This window comes from Eretmochelys imbricata, chromosome 3 (assembly GCF_965152235.1).
Source record: "Eretmochelys imbricata isolate rEreImb1 chromosome 3, rEreImb1.hap1, whole genome shotgun sequence".
Taxonomy (NCBI): Eukaryota; Metazoa; Chordata; order Testudines; family Cheloniidae; genus Eretmochelys; species Eretmochelys imbricata.
In genome coordinates, this window is record NC_135574.1 from 2,312,700 (window position 1) to 2,336,738 (window position 24,039).

At 45.1% G+C, this 24,039-nt stretch overlaps 1 protein-coding gene across 19 annotated transcripts in view; it reads right to left on the reverse strand.

The window, feature by feature from the left end:
- DTNB (dystrobrevin beta) overlaps positions 1–24,039 on the reverse strand; it is a 375,219-nt gene that overhangs the window by 69,359 nt on the left and 281,821 nt on the right. For all 19 annotated transcript variants that reach the window (XM_077812270.1, XM_077812266.1, XM_077812264.1 and 16 more), the window contains 2 exons: positions 20,579–20,675; positions 4,637–4,657 (listed from right to left, as the gene is read on the reverse strand). In XM_077812270.1, the coding sequence (XP_077668396.1) occupies positions 4,637–4,657; positions 20,579–20,675 (118 nt within the window). The remainder of the gene's footprint in view (positions 1–4,636; positions 4,658–20,578; positions 20,676–24,039) is intronic.

Here is a 24,039-nt window from a genome sequence, read left to right on the forward strand (position 1 = left end):
ATGGCTCCATGTCTAGTTGGCAGCCAGTGTCAAGTGGAGTGCCCCAGGGGTCGGTCCTGGGGCTGGTTTTGTTCAATATCTTCATAAATGATCTGGAGGATGGTGTGGATTGCACTCTCAGCAAATTTGCGGATGATACTAAACTGGGAAGAGTGGTAGATACGCTGGAGGGCAGGGATAGGATACAGAGGGACCTAGACAAATTGGAGGATTGGGCCAAAAGAAATCTGATGAGGTTCAATAAGGATAAGTGCAGGGTCCTGCACTTAGGACGGAAGAACCCAATGCACAGCTACAGACTAGGGACCGAATGGCTTGGCAGCAGTTCTGCGGAAAAGGACCTAGGGGTAACAGTGGACGAGAAGCTGGATATGAGTCAGCAGTGTGCCCTTGTTGCCAAGAAGGCCAATGGCATTTTGGGATGTATAAGTAGGGGCATAGCGAGCAGATCGAGGGACGTGATCGTCCCCCTCTATTCGACATTGGTGAGGCCTCATCTGGAGTACTGTGTCCAGTTTTGGGCCCCACACTACAAGAAGGATGTGGATAAATTGGAGAGAGTCCAGCGAAGGGCAACAAAAATGATTAGGGGTCTGGAACACATAACTTATGAGGAGAGGCTGAGGGAACTGGGATTGTTTAGTCTGCAGAAGAGAAGAATGAGGGGGGATTTGATAGCTGCTTTCAACTACCTGAGAGGTATAGAATCATAGAATATCAGGGTTGGAAGGGACCCCTGAAGGTCATCTAGTCCAACCCCCTGCTCGAAGCAGGACCAATTCCCAGTTAAATCATCCCAGCCAGGGCTTTGTCAAGCCTGACCTTAAAAACCTCTAAGGAAGGAGATTCTACCACCTCCCTAGGTAACGCATTCCAGTGTTTCACCACCCTCTTAGTGAAAAAGTTTTTCCTAATATCCAATCTAAACCTCCCCCACTGCAACTTGAGACCATTACTCCTCATTCTGTCATCTGCTACCATTGAGAACAGTCTAGAGCCATCCTCTTTGGAACCCCCTTTCAGGTAATTCCAGAGAGGATGGTTCTAGACTATTCTCAGTGGTGGAAGAGGACAGGACAAGGAGTAATGGTCTCAAGTTGCAGTGGGGGAGGTTTAGATTGGATATTAGGAAAAACTTTTTCACTAGGAGGGCGGTGAAACACTGGAATGCGTTACCTAGGGAGGTGGTGGAGTCTCCTTCCTTAGATATTTTTAAGGTCAGGCTTGACAAAGCCCTGGCTGGGATGATTTAATTGGGGATGGGTCCTGCTTTTGAGCAGGGGGTTGGACTAGATGACCTCCTGAGGACCCTTCCAACCCTGATATTCTATGATTCTATGATTCTTCATTTGTTTTCATATTCAAACTACAATGACTTTCAATACCTGTAGCAGAGAGAGCCTGGAGCACTGGGCCTAGTGCAAGCCCTGAGGCCTGAACCAGAGGCTGTAAACCAAAGGCAGGCCATGTATTAAACCAGACGATTACAAGTTCACTGCCCACTGCACTGCCTGGAATTGCTGCTATATAATAAGCACTAAATATTTATCCAGCTAGTACAAATACCACACTAGGTAGTACTATCGTGCTCTGCTAAACCAGCTATCTACACAAAGCTGGGGACAACACTAGGGTGACCAGGTGTCCGGTTTTCGATCAGAACACCTGGTTGAAAAGGAATCCTAGGGGCTCTGGTCAGCACTGCTGACCGGACTGCTGACTGTCCTATTGGCGGCTCTGCCCAGTGGTGCTGGCAGGCTCCCTGCTAGCCTCCACACCGTGCAGCTACCGGGAAGCAGCCAGCATGGCCCCCCTCTGGCTCCTATGCATAGGGGGAAGCCAGGGGGGCTCTGATAAGTGCAGCCAATGTGAGCTGCAGGGGCGGCGCCTACAGACAGGGCAGCATGCAGAGCCACCTGGCCGCACCTCCGCGTAGCAGCCAGAGAAGGGACATGCCGCTGCTTCTGGGAGCTACTTAAGGTAAGCGCTGCCCAGAGCATGCACCCCTGACTCCCTCCCATGCCTCAAATCCCTGCCCCAGCCCTGATTCCCCTCCTGCCCTCTGAACCCCTCAGTCCCAGCCCAGAGCACCCTACTATACCCCAAACCCCTCATCCCCAGCCCCACCCCAAAGCCCACACCCCCAACTGGAGCTTCATCCTCCTCCGCAACACAACCTCCTGCCCCAGCCCTGATCCCCATCCCGCCCTCCAAACCCCTCGGTCCCAGCCTGGACCACCCTCCTACACCCCAAACCCCTCATCCCCGCCCCACCCCAGAGTCTGCACCCCCAGCCAGAGCTCTTACCCCCCCACCCCAGCCCCCTGAGCCAGCCTGGTGAAAATGAGAGTGAGTGAGGGTGGGGAGAGTGAGTGACAGAGGGAGGGGGAATGGAGTGAGTGGAGGCGTGGCCTTGGAAAAGGGGTGAGGCAGGGTGGGGCAAGGGTGTTCAGTTTTGTGCGAGTAGAAAGTTGGCAACCCAAGAGACCACACAACCCCCCAACCCCCCCCCACACACAGGCAAGCCAACTAACAACAATAACCAGGAAGGAGGCAGCGGCACTGGGAAAACAAATGTTAATTATGCCACACTTCCATGGAAATGTTTATTCCTGAAAATTATCCTGAAACCTCTCCTGCGCATCATCAAGGATCTACAACCTATCCTGAAGGACGACCCATCACTCTCACAGATCTTGGGAGACAGGCCAGTCCTTGCTTACAGACAGCCCCCCAACCTGAAGCAAATACTCACCAGCAACCACTCACCACACAACAGAACCACTAACCCAGGAACCTATCCTTGCAACAAAGCCCGTTGCCAACTGTGTCCACATATCTACTCAGGGGACACCATCATAGGGCCTAATCACAGCAGCCACACTATCAGAGGCTCGTTCACCTGCACATCCACCAATGTGATATATGCCATCATGGACCAGCAATGCCCCTCTGCCATGTACATTGGCCAAACCGGACAGTCTCTACGTAAAAGAATAAATGGACACAAATCAGATGTCAAGAATTATAACATTCAAAAACCACTTGGAGAACACTTCAGTCTCTCTGGTCACTCGATTACAGACCTAAACGTGGCAATTCTTCAACAAAAAACTTCAAAAACAGACTCCAACGAGACCCTCCCTCCCCCGCTCTCTTGCTGGTAATAGCTCACCTTACCTGATCACTCTGGTTACAGTGTGTATGGTAACACCCATTGTTTCATGTTCTCTATGTATATAAATCTCACCACTCTATTTTCCACTGAATGCATCCGATGATCATAATGGTCCCTTCTGACCTTAGTATCTATGAATCTATGAAGTGAGCTGTAACTCACGAAAGCTTATGCTCAAATACATTTGTTAGTCTCTAAGGTGTCACAAGTACTCCTTTTCTTCTTGAGTATATGGCAATGTTCAGCGTTCGCAATTTGATGGGGGAGAGGAGTAAACACCTTATCTGGGTGTCTTGGGGTTTTTCTTCCCCCAGGAAACATTCTGTACCTACCTGTTTGGTGTAATCTGGTCCATTCCTAAAAGTCACAAGTTTTTTCACAGAGGTATTTTTATGAACCCCAGGATAAATCTTCTCTGAACAGGATGATTTAGCCACATCTAGAAAGGAGCGAACTCCAGCACAAGGAAGGAAATCACCACAATTTTCCCTTCAATTTGGTGAAGGACTTTTAATATGGGGCTCCCAGGAGCCACCAAAGGTCAGGTTCAGCACATTACTGATGTAGCGTGACTCAGAGGCTTCATCGATAGAAGCTGTATACACAGGTACATCTTCTTACCAGAAATAAGTTATATGAATATTTTCAAGCTGTGTAAGGTATATATGGCAGATAAACCACCAAAGTGAACACAGGATTAATCTTCATAACTCTATGTGCACAAAGAAGAACAGCCAGGGTGTGCTAAAAACGTGTGTTGCTGAAGAAAAATAACTGAATATAAGGCTGTTCCTTAAAAAGAAAAAGGGCTCCCTCTGGAGTGGATCACAAAGTTAACACTGGATTTAAATTTTAGTAGGAGGGTAATGGAAATGGAAATCAGTAACAGCAAAGCATTCTTGTCTCTCATTAGTTTGCACATTTTGTTTGCAATAAGCGCAAAACAGACTAGTCTCGTGGGACTATATCAAGGCTACACGACACGAAGCCACGCCTAGAGTATCAAAATTAGTTTTCATGCATGGACTTGTACATGGCAAACAGGCAAATTCTAGGTTATTCAAAGAGACAAGAAAGCTATCAAAATACTTCAGAGAAACTCTCAGAATATGGAGTAAAACAAGCTGAGAATCTGCCTTTTCAATCTGGTTGATCATGCACTTTTCTAAAAAACAAACAAATATTCTCACTGGTCATGTACTCAAGGCAATAAACTTAATTTGAAAGGGGAGGAAAATAAGCTCACAGTACTTTATTAAGAACATGCTCCACTGGGAACTGAAGAGCTCTGGTTTGGAATTTCAAAAATGAGAAAGACCCCATAGCAGCAACTTTACACTAGCCACGAAGAAAAAGTAATGCATGGTTTATTTACACATATCCCATCAGGACAAAAAATGTGTTTTCATGCAGAACCCACCCCCAAGTTAGATCAACTACACACTGAAATCAACTTACTGCCTGCTTTTGTTCTTCTTCCTACAAATGTTGGCAACAGAAAAAGGTGAAAAGAAAAACAAAGATATATTAATCATCATGTTAAAAAGAAACAAACAAACATACAACAGAAGAAATGAAGGAACAGGCAGACGGTAGACGGTAAATTGTAGAAACATCTGTAGATGTAACATGAAACAAAGACACAGTAGCTGTGGGGAGAAAGCAGAGATGCAGTTTGTTCCATGTCTCAAAAGGAGATCTATGTCTATGATGTGCACCTGTGTTAGGTGGTCGAATACATTGAGCAGATCTCAGAGTGATCCCTTCCCTCCCAAAACACCCTTAGTGCCCTCAGCACCTCCTTTGGACTCAGGTGATCCATCAGTTCTCTCTCTTCAACACCTACACTCCTTGAGGCCCTCAACCTTTCAGCGAAGAAGGTCTAAACTAAATCTCTCTTTAAATCTATAAATGTTAGCCATGAAACTGTTTGAAGGGTACTGTTTGCACCGGAGTACTGTCATGGATAGATATAAACTGTTCAGGAAGGACAGGCACGGCAGAAAAGGTGGGGGAGTTGCATTGCAATGTATATATATATACATTGTATGACTGCTTAGAGCTCCCATATGAAACTGCAGAAAAACCTGAGTGTCTCTGGATTAAGTTTAGAAGCGTGAGCAACAAGGGTGATGTCATGGTGGGAGTCTGCTATAGACCACCGGATTAGGGGGATAAGGTGGATGAGGCTTTTTTCCGGCAACTCATGGAAGTTACTAGATCGCAGGCCCTGGTTCTCATGGGAGACTTCAATAACCTGATATCTGCTGGGAGAGCAATACAGCAGTACACAGACAATCCAGGAAGTTTTTGGAAAGTGTAGGGGACAATTTCCTGGTGCAAGTGCTGGAGGAACCAACTAGGGGCAGAGCTCTTCTTGACCTGCTGCTCACAAACCGGGAAGAATTAGTAGGGGAAGCAAAAGTGGATGGGAACCTGGGAGGCAGTGACCATGAGATGGTTGAGTTCAGGATCCTGACACAGGGAAGAAAGGAGAGCAGCAGAATATGGACCCTGGACTTCAGAAAAGCAGACTTTGACAACCTCAGGGAACTGATGGGCAGGATCCCCTGGGAGAATAACATGAGGGGGAAAGGAGTCCAGGAGAGCTGGCTGTATTTTAAAGAATCCTTATTGAGGTTACAAGGACAAACCATCCCGATGTGTAGAAAGAATAGTAAATATGGCAGGTGACCAGCTCGGCTTCACAGTGAAATCCTTGCTGATCTTGAACACAAAAAAGAAGCTTACAAGAAGTGGAAGATTGGACAAATGACCAGGGAAGCATATAAAAATATTGCTCGGGCACGCAGGAGTGAAATCAGGAAGGCCAAATCACACCTGGAGTTGCAGCTAGCAAGAGATGTTAAGAGTAACAAGAAGGGTTTCTTCAGGTATGTTAGCAACAAGAAGAAAGTCCAGGAAAGTGTGGGCCCCTTACTGAATGAGGGAGGCAAGCTAGTGACAGAGGACATGGAAAAAGCTAATGTACTCAATGCTTTTTTTGCCTCTGTCTTCATGAACAAGGTCAGTTCCCAGACTGCTGCACTGGGCAGCACAGCATGGGGAGGAGGTGACCAGCCCTCTGTGAAGAAAAAAGTGGTTCGGGACTATTTAGAAAAGCTGGACGAGCACAAGTCCATGGGGCCGGATGCGCTGCATCTGAGAGTGGTAAAGGAGTTGGTGGATGCGATTGCACAGCCATTGGTCATTATCTTTGAAAACCTCATGGTGATCGGGGGAGGTCCCGGATGATTGGAAAAAGGCTAATGTAGTGCCCATCTTTAAAAAAGGGAAGAAGGAGGATCCTGGGAACTACAGGCCAGTCAGCCTCACGTCAGTCCCTGGAAAAATCATGGAGCAGGTCCTCAAGGAATCAATTCTGAAGCACTTAGAGGAGAGGAAAGTGATCAGGAAGAGTCAGCATGGATTCACCCAGGGCAAGTCATGCCTGACTAAACTAATTGCCTTCTATGACGAGATAACTGGCTCTGTGGATGAGGGGAAAGCAGTGGATGTGTTATTCCTTGACTTTAGCAAAGCTTTTGACACAGTCTCCCACAGTATTCTTGCCAGCAAGTTAAAGAAGTATGGGCTGGATGAATGCACTATAAGGTGGATAGAAAGCTGGCTAGATTGTCGGGCTCAACGGGTAGTGATCAATGGCTCCATGTCTATTTGGCAGCCGGTATCAAGTGGAGTGCCCCAAGGGTTGGTCCTGGGGCCAGTTTTGTTCAATATCTTCATTAATTATCTGGACGATGGGGTGGATTGCACCCTCAGCAAGTTTACAGATGACTCTAAACTGGGAGGAGAGGTAGATACGCTGGAGGGTAGGGATAAGATACAGAGGGCCCTAGACAAATTAGAGGACTGGGCCAAAAGAAATCTGATGAGGTTCAACAAGGACAAGTGCAGAGTCCTGCATTTAGGATGGAAGAATCCCATGCACCGCTACAGACTAGGGACCGAATGGCTCGGCAGCAGTTCTGCAGAAAAGGACCTAGGGGTTACAGTGGACGAGAAGCTGGATATGAGTCAACAGTGTGCTGTTGTTCCCAAGAAGGCCAATGGCATTTTGGGATGTATAAGTAGGGGCAGTGCCAGCAGATCGAGGGATATGATCATCACCCTCTATTCGATTTTGGTGAGGTCTCATCTGGAGTACTGTGTCCAGTTTTGGGCCCCACATTATAAGAAGGATGTGGAAAAATTGGAAAATGTCTAGCGGAGGGCAACAAAAATTATTAGGGGACTGGAACACATGACTTATGAGGAGAGGCTGAACGAACTGGGATTGTTTAGTCTGCCGAAGAGAAGGGTGAGGGGGGATTTGATAGCTGCTTTCAACTTCCTGAAAGGGGGTTCCAAAGAGGATGGAACTCAGCTGTTCTCAGTGGTGGCAGATGACAGTACAAGGAGCAATGGTCTCAAGTTGCAGTGGGGGAGGTTTAGGTTGGATATTAGGAAACACTATTTCACTAGGAGGGTGGTGAAGCACTGGAATGGGTTACCTAGGGAGGTGGTGGAATCTCCTTCCTTAGAGGTTTTTAAGGTCAGGCTTGACAAAGCCCTGGCTGGGATGATTTAGTTGGGGATTGGTCCTGCTTTGAGCAAGGGGTTGGACTAGATGACCTCCTGAGGTCCCTTCCAACCCTGAGCTTCTATGATTCTATGAATACTCAGTGATGCACAGTGCTTGTGACAGAACAGCATAAAATCTCTGCTGCACTTTCACTCTTTGTCAAACTGAAGCCATAGCCAGGGACCTCCTGTCACTGGCCCATAGTGACCTTTGCAGATCAGGGTAAAAAAGGCAAGTTGGTACAATGTCAGACATCCAAAGCAGTGGAATGGAAGGAGAGGAGAACTGGGAAAGTAAACACGAGCTCCAAAGGTATGGACTACATAAAAAAATATGCAGGGAAAAAACTGATTCCTGCACCGCTATAGAGTAACTCTGATGAATGGGGGTCACTGCTGAAAGCGTGATGCTTGAGTAAGGCACGAATGAATGAAGTCACCTTCGTCTGAATGACAGAAATGTGTATTCAGTGACCTGCTGGGCTAGTACAGCTACATTTTTATTTCAACTGCTGAGCATGAGCAACATAATCTAGATTTCTTTTACAAACTCCTGACATTTTCAGAGAGAATTTGCCCCTGCACTCCATAAAGCAGTGGGAACACTGAGAGCAATTAAATAATAAATGAACCCAGGAAAACAACGAGCTATTCTCTAGCTTTAGTAGTCACCACTGCCACTTTTGAGGTTCATAGATTCCAAGGCCACATGGGACAGTTGTGATCATCTACTCTGACCACCTGTCTAACACTGCTATCATATAACATCTCCAAAAGAATTCCTTTTGAACTATGGTATATCTTTTAGAAAAACATCCACTTATGATTTAAAAATGGCAAGTGATGGAAAATCCAGCAAGACCCTTTGTAAAACTGTTACAATGTATACTTTACTTCCAGTCTGCATTTGTCTAGCTTTAACTTCCAGCCACTGAAACTTGTTAAGGATTGTCTGGTAGACTGAAAAGCCTATTATCAAATATTTCTTCCCTATGTAGGGACTTTTACAGACTGTGATCTAGTCACCTCTTAACCTTCTCTTTGTTAAGCTAAATTAAACTTTTTGAGGATACTGGTGAGGACAGTGGCTCATGTCATACGTGTCGGTGCTACCACAATGTGAATAATAAAATTTGCAGTTCAATTTTGCCGCCTCTGTTTTTCTGTGCTCAACTTGAGTTCCCTCATGCCTGATTTTTAGAGGTATTGAAAGCATGCCGCCATCTTTATCTTCAGCTAGAGTTTTAGATGCCCTGCACCTCTGAAATGGGCATCCAAAACTGAAACACACAAAACCAACGAACACTTCTCCCCTTACTTTTTTCTTTCCAAGATATAAACAACAAAATTAGATACCAGCAATCGCTACTTGACAGTTATCTTTAATGCACAGTGGCAGGGTGCTTTCAGTGGTTGGCCTCTGGCTCTGGACTTTGCCCCTCCTACTGGTCTGTGAGAGTTTGGGTAGGCCAACCTCCTTTCCTGGGCTTCATAGAATCATAGAATCATAGAATATCAGGGTTGGAAGGGACCCCTGAAGGTCATCTAGTCCAACCCCCTGCTCGAAGCAGGACCAATTCCCAGTTAAATCATCCCAGCCAGGGCTTTGTCAAGCCTGACCTTAAAAACTTCCAAGGAAGGAGATTCCACCACCTCCCTAGGCAACGCATTCCAGTGTTTCACCACCCTCTTAGTGAAAAAGTTTTTCCTAATATCCAATCTAAACCTCCCCCACTGCAACTTGAGACCATTACTCCTCGTTCTGTCATCTGCTACCATTGAGAACAGTCTAGAGCCATCCTCTTTGGAACCCCCTTTCAGGTAGTTGAAAGCAGCTATCAAATCCCCCCTCATTCTTCTCTTCTGCAGGCTAAACAATCCCAGCTCCCTCAGCCTCTCCTCATAAGTCATGCTTCAGCCTGAGTGGTTGGTTATGGGGATGATATATAGATCAGCAGTGAATGAGAGTTTTCCAATGTAGACTTTGGTCATGAAATCCTATGTTATGACTTAATTTTGGTACCCAGAGACTCTGATTAATTCACCTTATGTTTGCATTATGCTTTGAACATGTAAATTATTATTAATTAGCACTTATACTTTTAAAAAAAGATAAATGGAATTCCGTTTTTCAGGTCATCATCCCATAAAAAGAGTTTTATTCTTTGCCTTCTAAATGGCCAAGTCATTAATATTTGAAATCCACTTTCTGCACACACGTAATGACTAGGGCTGTCAATTAATTGCAGTTAACTCCCGTGATTAACTCAAAAAAATGTACCACGATTAAAAAAACTAATTGTGATTAATCATAGTTTTAATCGCAATGTTAAACAATAGAATACCAATTGAAATTTATTAAATATTTTTGGATGTTTTTCTACATTTTCAAATATACTGATTTCTATTACAACATAGAATACAAAGTGTAAAGTGCTCACTTTATATTATTACTTTTATTACAAATATTTGCACTGTAAAAATGATAAACAAAAGGAACAGTATTTTTCAATTCACCTCATACAAGTACTGTAGTGCAATCTTTTTGTCGTGAAAGTGCAACTTACAAATGTATTTTTTTGTTACATAACTGCACTCAAATAAAACAACGTAAAACTTTAGCGCTTACAAGTCCACTCAGTCCTACTTCTTGTTCAGCCAATTGCTAAGACAAACAAGTTTGTTTAATTTACGGGAGATAATGCTGCCCTTCTTATTTACAATGTCACCCGAAAGTGAGAACAGGTGTTTGCATGGCACTTTTGTAGCCAGCATTGTAAGGTATTTACGGGCCAGAGATGCTAAACATTCATATTCCCCTTCATGCTTTGGCCACCATTCCAGAGGACATGCTTCCATGTTGATGATGCTCGTTAAAAATAATGCATTAATTAAATTTGTGATTGAACTCCTTGGGGGAGAATTGTATGTCTCCTACTCTGTTTTACCCGCATTCTGCCATATATTTCATGTTATAGAAGCCTCAGATGATGACCCAGCACATGTTGTTTGTTTTAAGAACACTTTCACTGCAGATTTCACAAAAAACAAAGAAGGTACCAATGTGAGATTTCTAAAGATAGCTTCAGCACTCTACCTAAGTCTTAAGAATCTGAAGTGCCTTCCAAAATCTGAGAGGGACAAGGTGTGAAGCATGGTTTCAGAAGTCTTAAAAGAGCAACACTCCGATGCGGAAACTACAGACCCCGAACCACCAAAAGAGAAAATCAACCTTCTGTAGGTGGCATCTGACTCAGATGATGAAAATGAACATGTATTGGTCCACACTGTTTTGGATGGTTGTAGAGCAGAACCCATTATCAGCATGGAGTCATGTCCTCTCAAATGGTGGTTGAAACATGAAGGGACATATGAATCTTTAGCCCATTTGGCACATAAATATCTTGCGGCGCCGGTTACAACAGTGCCATGCGAACACCTGTTCTCACTTTCAGGTAATATTGTAAACAAGAAGTGGGCAGCATTATCTCCCATAAATTAAACAAACTTGTTTGTCTGAGCGATTGGCTGAACAAGAAGTAGGACTGACTGGACTTGTAGGCTCTAAAATTTTACATTGTTTTACTTTTGAATGCAGTTTTTTCTTGTACATAATTCTACAATTGTAAGTTCAACTTTCATGGTAAAGAGATTGCACTACAGTACTTGTAATGGGGGAATTGAAAAATGCTATTTCTTTTGTTTTTTACAGTGCAAATATTTGTAATAAAAATAAATATAAAGTGAGCACTATACACTTTGTATTCTGTGTTGTAATTCAAATCAATATATTTGAAAATGTAGAAAATATCAAAAACTATTTAAATAAATGATATTCTATTATAGTTTAACAGTGGGATTAATCGTCCGATTAATTGCGATTAATTTTTTTAATCACAAGATTAATCGAGATTAATTTTTTAAATTGATTGACATCCCTAATAATGACCCTTATGAACATAAGAATGCCATAGGGTCACACCAATCATCCACCTAGCTAAGTATCCTGTCTTCCAATAGTGACCAGTGACAGAGGTTTCAGAGGGAATAAACAGAAGAGAAGGTTACTCGCCATGTTAAGTAACTGAGATTCTTTGAGATGTGTGTCCCTGTGGGTGCTCCATTTTAGGTGTTCGTGTGCCCTTGCACTTGTCCTCGGAGACTTTTGGTAGCAGTGCCCTGTTGGGTCGCACATGCGTGGTCCCCATCTTGTGCTGCTTCAGGCAGTTAACTGATACTGTGGGACCAAAACCCACTCTGTTCCTTCTCTACTGCAGAGGCTGAGTAAGAAACGCCGAAGTAGAGGGGAGGAGGGAGCGTAGTGGAGCACTCACAGGGACACACATCTCGAAGAACCTCAGTTACTGCACAAGGTGAGTAACCTTCTCTTCTTCGAGTGATGCCCTGTGGTTGCTTCATTTTAGATGACTTCAGAGCAGTGCCTTCTGGTGGAAGGAGGGGGCTTTGGAGTTGAAGTCGTGACAGATCACAGAAGAGAAAGTCTGAACGAGGTACCAGATGTTGCCTGCTGCTCTAACGCATAGTGCTGTGTAAAGGTATGGGCTGAGGCCCAGGTAGCACCTCCACAAATGTCTGTGATGGGTACATTGTTCAGGAAAGCCGTGGAGGCTGACAGGCTCCAGTGGGATGTGTCAAAATCCCCTTGGGGGGTTGGCAGGCACACTGATAGCATAGTTTTTTGCAATCAGAAATCCACTTGGAGAATCCTTGTTTAGATATGGCACTCCCTTTGGCACGTTTGGTGATGGAGATGAATAGTCTGGAAGATTTACGAAATGGTCTTGTTCTGTCTATGTAAAAGGCTAATGCCCTCTGTACATCGAGAGTATGAAGTGTGGACTGCGTTCTATCTGTGTGGTGTTTGGGGTAGAATGTCGGTAAGTAAATGGGTTGGTTAAGGTGGAAAACTGAGATGACTTTCGGTAAAACTTGGGGTGCAGTATCAGGGATACTTTATCTTTAAAAAAAAACCATGTATAGGGGATCTCCCTTGAAGGCCCCCAGCTCTCCTACACATCTGGCAGATATAATTGCCACAAGGAATGCCTCTTTCATGGAAAGGTGTAGCAGTAAGCATGTAGCCATGGGTTCAAATGGGGAATGGGTGAGGGCCTGAAGGACCAGGGTGAGGTCCCATTGTGTAGTGAGAGTGAGATGGATGCCATCTGTTTCTGTTGGCGCCATGCTTCAAATCACCACCACTTGAGCATGTACGTGTGTCGGGTAGTTGCTCTACGATTATTTAATAATATGTTTTGTACCTCTTCCGAGCAGGTCATCTCAGGTCCTGTGAGCCATGGAGGAGCCATGCTCTGAGATGGAGTTTTTGCAGGTCTGGATGCAGGACATGACCTGAGTCCTGGGACAGCAGATGAGGCCGAAGTTGGAGTGTGATTGGTGGATGCACAGCCATCCTAAGGAGGTAAGGACACCAGGATTGGTGAGACCATGCGGGGACTATTAGGATGACTGTGGTCCCGTCCTGCCTGATCTTGTGGATCACTCGGATCAGGAGAGGGATGGGAGGGAAGGCATATAGGAGGGAAGGTTCCACTCGAGGAGGAATGTGTCATCTAAGGACTGTATGCCGAGACCTGCCCTGGAGCAAAACCGGGGGCATTTGGTATTTTGTGCGATTGCAAAGAGGTCTATTGCTCGGAACCCCCACTATTGAAATATGTGTTGAAGTACTCTGTTGCCGAGCTGCCACTCATGGTCCTGAGAAAAATGCCTGCTTAAGGCATCTGCAATGATGTTCTGGCATCCAGGTAGGTAAGACGTGGAGATGTGGATATTGTGTCTGATGTATCATTGCCAGACTTTTATGGCTTCCATGCATAGGGAGTGTGATTGTGCTCCCCTTGTCTGTTTATATAAAACATACAGTCTATGTTGTCCATAAGGATCTGAATGGCCTTGTCTTTGATGAGTGGTAGGAAGTGGGTGCAGGTGTTGTGGATGGCTCGTAGTTCTAATAGATTTATATGTAGAAAGGATTCTGCAGGAAACCAGAAGCCCTGGATAGAATGTGGATGCATGTGTGCCCCCCACCCCAAGAGTGAGGCATCTGTAATGATGGTTAGTGTCAGCGTCTTCTGAAGGAAGGGCACCCCTGTGCATACGTTGGCTCATTGTGTCCATCAGAGTAGGGAGTCCTTTATTTTGAAAGGCATCATGAGACGCTTGTTTATGCTGGGTCTGTGTGGGACATAATTCATATGGCGCCATCCTTGCAGGCAACACATGTTTAATCTGGCATGTCTGCCGACAAACATTGTGGCTGCCATGTGACCAACAAGTTGCAGGCAACTCCTGGCTGATATCTGTGGACTATTTCATACCGTGGATATGAGGCTGGTGAGAGTGAGAAACCGTTGCCTTGGTAGAGAGGCTATGGCCTCGGTAGAATTGAGATGGGCCCCAATGAACTCCAACTCGTGCACTGGAGTTAGGGTGGACTTTTCAGTATTTATTTGGAGGCCCAATCTCATGAAGAGGGTTACCATTTGTTCGGTGGCTTGTATTCCTGCCAGCTGTGTTGACGCTTTTAGCAGGCAGTCGTCCAAGTATGGGAATATCAAAATTGCATTTCTGCGCAGGTATGCTGCAACCACAGCCAGCACCTTCGAAAACACTCGAGGGGCAGTAGAGAGGCCGAAGGGAAGGACCTTGTATTGGAAGTGGTCCTGTCCAACGGTAAAACCTGCGATGAGAGGGATGTATCGTTACATGAAAATACGCATTCCGCAGGTAGAGGCCCGAGAACCAATCCCCTCTTTCTAGAGCTGGGATTATGGTGCCTAGTGTGACCATCTTGAATCGTTGTGTTTTGACAAACTTGTTGAATCATCATAGATTGAGTATTGGTCTCCTTCCAACAGACTTTTTCTTTGTGAGAAAATAGTGGAAGTAAAATCCTCTCCCTCTGTGTTCTGTTGGAACAGGTTCTACTGCTCTTAGCTGTATAAGGTGGCTTACCCCCTTGCGCAGTAGAGACTCGTGAGAAGGGTCCCTGAAGAGGGACAGGGAGGGAGCACAGGTAGCGGTTTGGAAAAAAAAAAGGTGGGGAGGGAGTAACCAGTTTGTATGATTTCTAGCACCAATTTGTCAGATGTGATGGTCTTCCAGATTGGATAAACTGGAAGTAGACGATCTCCGAATGGTTGGGAGAGAGATGGTGTCACCAGCACAGATAGGCCTGGGGTTCTCGTGCCCTCAACCAAGGATTCAAATTTGTTGTTTGGAGGTTGATGGTTGGGGTGCAGCTAGTGAAAAAGTAGATTGGCATCCCCTTGGGGGCCTGTGTTTGTGGGCTTATGACTCAAATCATGTTGTTGTTGTTGAGAATATATGGTTTGGCGGTAGCATTGGGGTACATAATAATTTCTCTATTTTTTCTTGGGTTTGGGTGTATAGATTCCCAAGGATTGGAGTGTCACTTGTGAATCCTTGAGCAAGTGGAGAGAGTCATCTGTTTTTTTGGCAAAGAGTTTGGGACCTTCAAATGGCAAATCCTCATCTGTGGATTGAGCCTCCTTAGGAAAGCTGGAGAGATGGAGCCATGAGGCCCTCTCATCATGACAGCCATGGCCACTGATCTTGCAGCTGTGTCCGCAGAATCAAGTGTGGCTTGCAGGGCTGTTTTGGAGATGAGTTGTCCTTCTGATACAAGCGCTGTGAATTGTTCTCTCTTGTCCTCGGAAATAAAATCAGTCAATTCAGACATTTTTGTGTAGTTAATATAGTCATATTTCGCCAGCAGTGCCTGATAGTTGGCTATGCGGAGGAGTAGTGTAGCCAAGGAATAAGCCTTGCGGCAGAAAAGATCAAGTCTTTTCCACTCTTTGTTGTGAGGTGTGGTTTTGGGCTGTTGCCTACCACGTTCCTGGACTGCATCAACCACTAGGGAATTGGGTGCTGGATGTGAAAAGAGGAAGTCTGTGCCCTTAGCTGGTACATAATATTTTTTGTCAGACCTCTTGCAGGTTGGAGGAGCAGTTGCAGGGGTCTGCCAAATGGTTTTGACAGGGTCCATAAGAGCATCATCGTCCATGGGCAAAGTGATTTTGGATGAAGCAGATGTATGCAAAATGTCAACTAGTTTGTGTTGTGTCACTTGGACCTCCTCAAGAGAGATGTCCAGGGAGCTAGCCACCCTTTTAAATAGATCCTGGAATAGTCTGAAATCGTCCCCTATATTATGGGGAAGAGGCATAATGGTGTCATCTGTGGACAGTGATGGTAAATGGGTAGGTGGTGCCCCTTCCAGGATCAGGGGTTCTTCTTCATCTTCCCCCGGTTCCCCTGCTGCCATCAAAGGTCCAGGCACCGAAGTTGCAGGTGACTGCTGTGTGCCAGGTCTGGATGTGGCAGGCAATCACTGTTGTGTGGGGTATGCCATCCACAGGTTCCAGTATGCCCACTGGGGGGCCCCCAGGGCTGGCCGTACCATTGAAAATACTTGGGATCAGTGTAATATGTCCCCTGAGGGGGTCCTGAGTGAGTCGGTTCATGGTAGAGAGGAGATTGCGGAGGGAGACTCGGTGCCGAGCCTGACATGTTCACGTTGGTGCCGATGATAGGGGAGTCAGGGGCAGAGCCAACTAAGAGACCCTTGTGTCTGAGAAACTGCTGCGATGGCTGTTTGATTGGCCCCTGAGGCGGTATCATTGTCAGTGCTGGGACTGCTGTGTATAAGCTGGCACTGAAGGCTGCGCTGCTGTGCGCACCGAGCATGCCTTTGAAGGAGCTGCCCTCTGTCCCGGTGCCGTGCTGCTGTGCGTGGGTCGCGGCTTTGGTATTGGTGGTGCCAGGGCATGGGGTTTAGATTTCCCCTTAGTGCCTCTGTTGGAGCCGGCTCTTTTAGAGTCCCTGGCTCTAGTGCCGGGTGGTCCTACTGGGTCGGCTACCAAGCTGATAGTGCAGTCGGTGCCGGTGCCGTGTCCACTCGCGGAACGTCACTTCTTGGCCGATTCCTGAGTGGGGGACACAGGTGCCTGCCTTTTTGACAGTTTTTTGGCGGGTTGCTCAGACCCATGGGTTGAGGTGGGACGCCTGTCAGAAGCCGTGGCTGGTGAAGTTTGATCAGGAGGGGTCTGGGCTCCGGGCTCAGATGCAGGTCTGAGAGACTTCTCCTTAAGGAGGAGCTTTAACTGCAAATCTCTAGCTCTTCCTGTCCTGGCGGTGAGCTTGAGGCAGCGAACACACTGATCGTGGCCGTCTGAGACAGGTGTAGCAAGCTTGCCGTTGAGACAGCGTTTAAAGCCTGGGAAACCAGGCATTCCTGTAAGACGGGGCTTTCACCCTCACAGAGGCTGTGTATGCAGAAGTTCAACTGAAACTTCTCCCCAGCCAGTAGCTCAAAAGGAAAATTAAAGGAAAAAGTTTTGTTTTTTTCTGAACTAGGTGAGGGGGATAAAAGAAAAAGGGAAACAATGTAAATAGCTACTAATGAGGAAACTAAGTAACTAGCTGTTAAACTACTTAACTACTAAGTAGCAAGGCCCCTGACTCCTAGCCAAGAGCGGAAGAGAAGGAATTGAGCGGGAGCTGGTCGCACAGCATCAGGTATCTGCCTGAAGCAGCACAAGACAGGGACCACGCATGTGTGACCCAACGGGGCTCTGCTACCAAAAGTCTCTGAGTATGAGGGCAGGGGCTCACGAACACCTAAAATGGAGCACCGAAAGGGACAGCACTCGAAGAAGAACAGGGTAATTATCGGCTGATCCATCCTCTGTCATCCAGTCCCTGCTTCTGGCAGTCAGAGGCTTAGGGACACACAGAGCGTGGGGTTGCGCCCCGGGACATCTTGGCTAATATGGCGGGGTGGCCTTGTCCTTCACTAACTTTCCTTATTCTTTTCTGAACCCAGCTATATTTTTGGCTTTCACAACATCCCCAGGCAACAAGTTTCCACAGGCTTACTCTGCATCTTGCAACAAAGTACTTCCTTATGTCCGCAGAAAGAACAGGAGGACTTGTGGCACCTTAGAGACTAACCAATTTATCTGGGCATAAGCTTTCATGAGCTACAGCTCACTTCATCGGATGCATTCAGTGGAAAATACAGTGGAGAGATTTTATATACACAGAGAACATGAAACAATGGGTGTTACCATACAGACTGTAACCAGAGTGATCACTTAAGGTGAGCTATTACCAGCAGGAGAGTGGGGGGACGGGGACCTTTTGTAGTGCTAATCAAGGTGGGCCATTTCCAGCAGTTGACAAGAATGTCCGAAGAATAGCCGGGGGGGGGGGGGTTTGGGAGGGGGGGAGGAAATAAACATGGGGAAATAGTTTTACTTTGTGTAATGACCTATCCACTCCCAGTCTTTATTCAAGCCTAAGTTAATTGTATCCAGTTTGCAAATTAATTCCAATTCAGCAGTCTCTCGTTGGAGTCTGTTTTTGAAGTTTTTTTGTTGAAGAATTGCCACTTTTAGGTCTGTAATCGAGTGAGCAAAGATTTCAACAATTTCCGTCCCACCATCAACCTCAGCTGGACCAGTCCACACGAGAGATCCACTTCCTGGACACTACGGTGCTAATAAGTGATGGTCACATAAACACCACCCTATACCGGAAACCTACTGACCGCTATTCCTACCTACATGCCTCCAGCTTTCATCCAGACCACACCACACGATCCATTGTCTACAGCCAAGCTCTACGATACAACCGCATTTGCTCCAACCCCACAAACAGAGACAAACACCTACAAGAGCTCTATCAAGCATTCTTACAACTATAATACCCACCTGCTGAAGTGAAGAAACAGATTGACAGAGCCAGAAGAGTACCCAGAAGTTACCTACTACAGGACAGGCCCAACAAAGAAAATAACAGAACGCCACTAGCCGTCACCTTCAGCCCCCAACTAAAACCTCTCCAACGCATCATCAAGGATCTACAACCTATCCTGAAGGACGACCCATCACTCTCACAGATCTTGGCAGACAGGCCAGTCCTTGCTTACAGACAGCCCCCCAATCTGAAGCAAATACTCACCAGCAACCACAAACCACAAGAACCACTAACCCAGGAACCTATCCTTGCAACAAAACCCGTTGCCAACTGTATCCACATATCTATTCAGGGGACACCATCATAGGGCCTAATCACAGCAGCCACACTATCAGAGGCTCGTTCACCTGCACATCCACCAATGTGATATATGCCATCATGTGCCAGCAATGCCCCTCTGCCATGTACATTGGCCAAACTGGACAATCTCTACGTAAAAGAATAAATGGACACAAATCAGACACCAAGAAGTATAACATTCAAAAACTAGTCGGAGAACACTTCAATCTCTTTGGTCACTCAATTACAGACCTAAAATTGGCAATTCTTCAAAAAAACAAAAAAACTTCAAAAATAAACTCCAATGAGAGACTGCTGAATTGGAATTAATTTGCAAACTGGATACAATTAACTTAGGCTTGAATAAAGACTGGGAGTGGATGGGTCATTACACAAAGTAAAACTATTTCCCCATGTTTATTCCCCCCCGCACTGTTCCTCACACATTGTCAACTGCTGGAAATGGCCCACCTTGATTATCACTACAAAAGGTTTTTTCCCCCCTGCTGGTAATAGCTCACCTTACCCGATCACTCTTGTTACAGTCTGTATGGTAACACCCATTGTTTCATGTTCTCTGTGTATATAAATCTCCCCATTGTATTTTCCACTGCATGCATCTGATGAAGTGAGCTGCAGCTCATGAAAGCTTATGCTCAAATAAATTTGTTAGTCTCTAAGGTGCCACAAGTCCTCCTTTTCTTTTTGCGGATACAGATTAACACAGCTGTTACTCTGAAACCTGTCCTTATGTTAGTGAAATTAATAGACGTCCGGTTTAAAACTAGGTGACCTCTGGTTCTTACAATATGTGAAGGGGTAAATAACACTTTCCTATTCACTTTCTCTACCCCATGAATGATTTTATAGACCTCTATCATATCCCCCCATAGTTATATCTTGTCTAAGCTGAACAGTTCCAGGCTTTTTGTTCTCTCCTCATATGGAAGCTGTTCCACACCACTCATCATTTTTGGTGACCCTTCTCATAATGAGCTTAATGTGCATATCTGTATTAAAAGGGTCACAATCCCAGACTGTGATTTCATACTTAGAACCTTTTATCGTCAAAGCCCTTTATAAACATTCACTAACTAACCCTCCTCTACAATAGGGTGAACTTAATGTCCAGGCAGATGTCAACTGTAGACATGGCTCATAGGAAGAATGCTAGACCTTCAGATAGCCCAGACTCAGAACAATGAAGCGTATTACAGATCAGACCCAACACCCTGAATCACACTCTAAAGCAAACAGGATATAGTGCAGGCTATGGAGAATTAGTGTAACACTTTCTTTTTGGCTCAGACTGCCAGCCAGGCAGGAAGCCACATTCTGCAACGTAGTAGCTGTAGCTTCCAAATTGTTTTCAGGCTAAGCCTGGAGCATTCCATGATTACATTGGGACACTATAGACCATAGGCTGACTGGTTAGTCAATTAACAAATCTATCCTCCCTTTCCCATACCTCCCAAAGCCTGTGAGTGTTCAACAACTTTAACACAAGAAGCAGCATGTGGACCTAATCGCACATTAACCATCCTTCCCAATATGCAGAGCCGAAATGGAAGTGGCTTTTTACTGTTGTTTACAAGATTATCTGTACATGATCACTGAGGGAAGTAACGACACCAGCAATGTAGGAGTCTAGTGAGAGCAAAGCTCGGGCACATGCGAGGGAGGAAGGTCTGAGACAAAGGTGTTTACCTTGAGCAGTTTCATTAGCCCTTCAAGCTGCACCATCAGTTCCCTTCTGCTCTCTTGAAGTGCAGACATTCTCTGTTCTAGTTCATCCTTTCTCTGCCTGTTCAAGTTACATGGAAGAAAGTGTCAAAAGAAACTCTGGCTGTTTCTGGGGCACGTAGGGAAATTCAGAGCTGGCTGATTGGCATATATACCACATTGTTATATTTCACTTTGTTTAGTACTCCCCCTTAAAGTTAACAAAATCAGAGCAAAACGTAACACGCTAACCACGACTCCTATTGTAACATGGCATGCAACAATCAAATTTTTCACTATGAAATACAGACACCCAAAGTCAGAATTATAATGGTGGGAAGCACTTTTTTTAAACCAATGCAATTTGAAAAGAAAGCCAGCATCCTTCTAATGATGCTGTCAGACTGAACCACCAAAAAAATGAAAACAGAGTGCAGAGTGCCGGAAGGAAGAGACAATGGAATGCCATTAACTTGAACTGAGAATTTACAGAGGTGCTTCTATCCAGTAATCTGACATACAACTTGTGAAGCATTTTCTGCAATAGAACCTGTGTAAAGTGTAACACAACACAAGCCAATCTGCAGGTACAGAAGGGAATTTTTCCTTTCTGGGTATTGAAAATTATTCCATTCTAAAGCCTGCTAGAATGAAAGTCCTATGTTTAACAGATTTGAAAGAAAAGTGGCTTAGTGTTTGTTTGTTTGAATTTTCAAAGAGAATTAAGTTTCCTACAGTCGGGAACCTAGAATCAAATTAGCATCACATGTCAAAAAGCTCAATATCTTATATGCGAAGAAAGTCATGCTGCATTATTTGAAATCATGAACAAATAGTACAATAACTGCAGAAAAAAACGATAACAGGAGGGGATTACTCATTTATTTCTGTGGTTTCATCCATACAATAATGTCAGGTCTAAGGTTAAAGACAGGATAAATTATATCACAGGCTTTGACCTTCCTTTGAATCTGGAAATTTTCCTCGTGAATCTATACCTATGGATGAATCATTACAAGGATCTTAGTAACCAACTCATTTTAGAAGTGAAAAATGTGATAGCAATGACTTGGAAAAGAAACGTCATCATCTCAAAACCAAATGGATCTACTGAGTATTGTTTGCAGTTACTATGGTAAATGGAAGGGTGGAGTATAGTATGTATTTATTCAAACCATAAAAGTACCAAGATTATATAACAGAATGGACGTCTTGCTCTGCTGGTTAGAGGTGACTGGATCACCATAACAACATGGAGAGAAGATTTTTGACAGTAGAGAGCTCTTTAATCTAAAAGACAAAGGCATAATGAGATCCAATGGCTGGAAGCTGAAGCTAGTCAAATTAATGATAAAAATAATGTGTAATTTTTTAATACTGATGTTAATTATTAGTCATTACATTTCATTAACAACTTACCAAGCAACCGGATGAATTGTCCATGACTTGAAATCTTTAAAGTAAGATTATGTGTCTTTCTAAAATGTATACTCTAGCTCAACCAGAAGTTATGGGCTTAACACAAAAATTACTTGGTAAAATGTTCTAGCCCAGTGGTGGGCAACCTACGGCCCGTCCGGGTAATCCACCTGCAGGCCATGAGACAGTTTGTTTACAGTGACCGTCCGCAGGCACGGCCCCCTGCAGCTCCCAGTGGCCGCGGTTTGCCATTCCCAGCCAATGGGAGCTGCGGGAAGTGGTCGCCAGCATGTCCTTGTGGCCTGTGTTGCTTTCTGCAGCTCTCATAAGTCGGGAACGGTGAACCGTGGCCACTGGGAGCTGCGGGCAGCCATGCCGGTGGACGGTCACTGTAAACAAATTGTCTTCTGGCCTGCCAGCGGATTACCCTGATGGGCTGCGTGTGGCCTATGGGCTGCAGGTTGCCCACCACTGCTCTAGCCTGTGTTATGCAGGAAGTCAGACTACATAATCATGATGGCCCAGTCTGGCCTTAAAATATCTGAATGCTGCCTGAAACTCTCTGACTTCCAAGAGTCGTTCATAGATTTTAAGGTCAGAAGGGATCATTAGATCATCTAGTTTGACCTTCTATATATCATAGGTGTGAGAGTTTCATCCAGTTAGCCCTGTATAAAGCCAAATAACTTGCGTTTGACTAAGCATCTTTCAGGAAGGCATCCAGTCTTGATTTAAAGACATTAAGAGATGGAGAATCCACCACTTCCCTTGGTAGTTTGTTCCAATGGTTAATCACCTTCAGTGTTAAAAAATTGTGCCTCATTTCTCATTTGAATTTGTTTAGATTCAGCTTCCTGACAGTGGTTCTCGTTATGTCTTTCCCAAGAACCCTTTAGTACCTGGTATTTTGTCCTGAAGGTACTTACGCAACATAGTCACCTCTCAATCTTTTTGATAAGGAGCTCAGCCCGCTTAGCTTAAATCTCTCACTGTAAGGCAATTTCCCAGACCTCAAATAATTTTGGTGACTTATCTGCTCTTGCTCCAATTTTCAACATCTTTGTAAAAATGTGGTCACCAGAACTGTATGCAGTATTGGTCTCACCAGTGCCATATGCAGAAGAAAAATCATCTCCTACGCCTATTCACTACACTCCAGTTTATCCATTCAAGGGTCACATTCGCCCTTTTGCCACAGATTCACACTAGGTCCAGAGCTCATGTTCAGTAACTTGTTCACTATGACTCTTAAATCCTTTTCATAGTCACTGCTTTCAGGACAGTCTCGAATTCTGGAAATACGGCCAGTATTCCTTGTTCCTAGAGGTATGACCTTGTACTCTGATGGATTAAAACACATTTTGTTCAAATGGGCCCTGGTTAAAGTGATCCAGACCACTATGTATGATTGCTCTGTCCTCATTATTATTTACCGCGCTGTCAATCATTGTCATCTGCAAATTTTATCAGCAGTGATTTTATATTAAATTTAAATTGCTTAGTCAGAGCTTCTGATCAGTCTATAAAATATTAAGTAATTAGCAGGGGAAAATGTTAACCGGGGGGTGGGGGTGGGGAATGGGGATACCTAGCAGCCCCAGCTTTCTTTAATCTGGATCCCGCCAGTCCCCTCCAGCCTTCTCTCCATGCAATTCGAAGTACCTCTAGTTCTGGCATCTTCTGAAAGAGCGCAATCAGCACTCCTGGGATTGACATCAGTGCAGCCCAGTTCCTGGCTCCCCACTCTCCTGATCTTCAATGGAAAGTTGAGGGAGAGTAGCAGAAATCAGCATCTTGGTGGTGCACTAGTCCCTCCCTTTCTGCTTCAGAGAGCATGAATGGGCATAATTGGGGGTCAGTCTAAGGCACAGGAAGCAAAACCCCACATTTACATGTTCCCTCATCTGCACTGAGCTCAGTCTTGGAAACACAGAGTCCACTGTTGTGTCCAAGCCCCCCGAGAGTCTCTAGCCCACATTTTGAGAACTTGTGCTCTTGAGATGTTACCAGCAGATGAGACAAAGGAA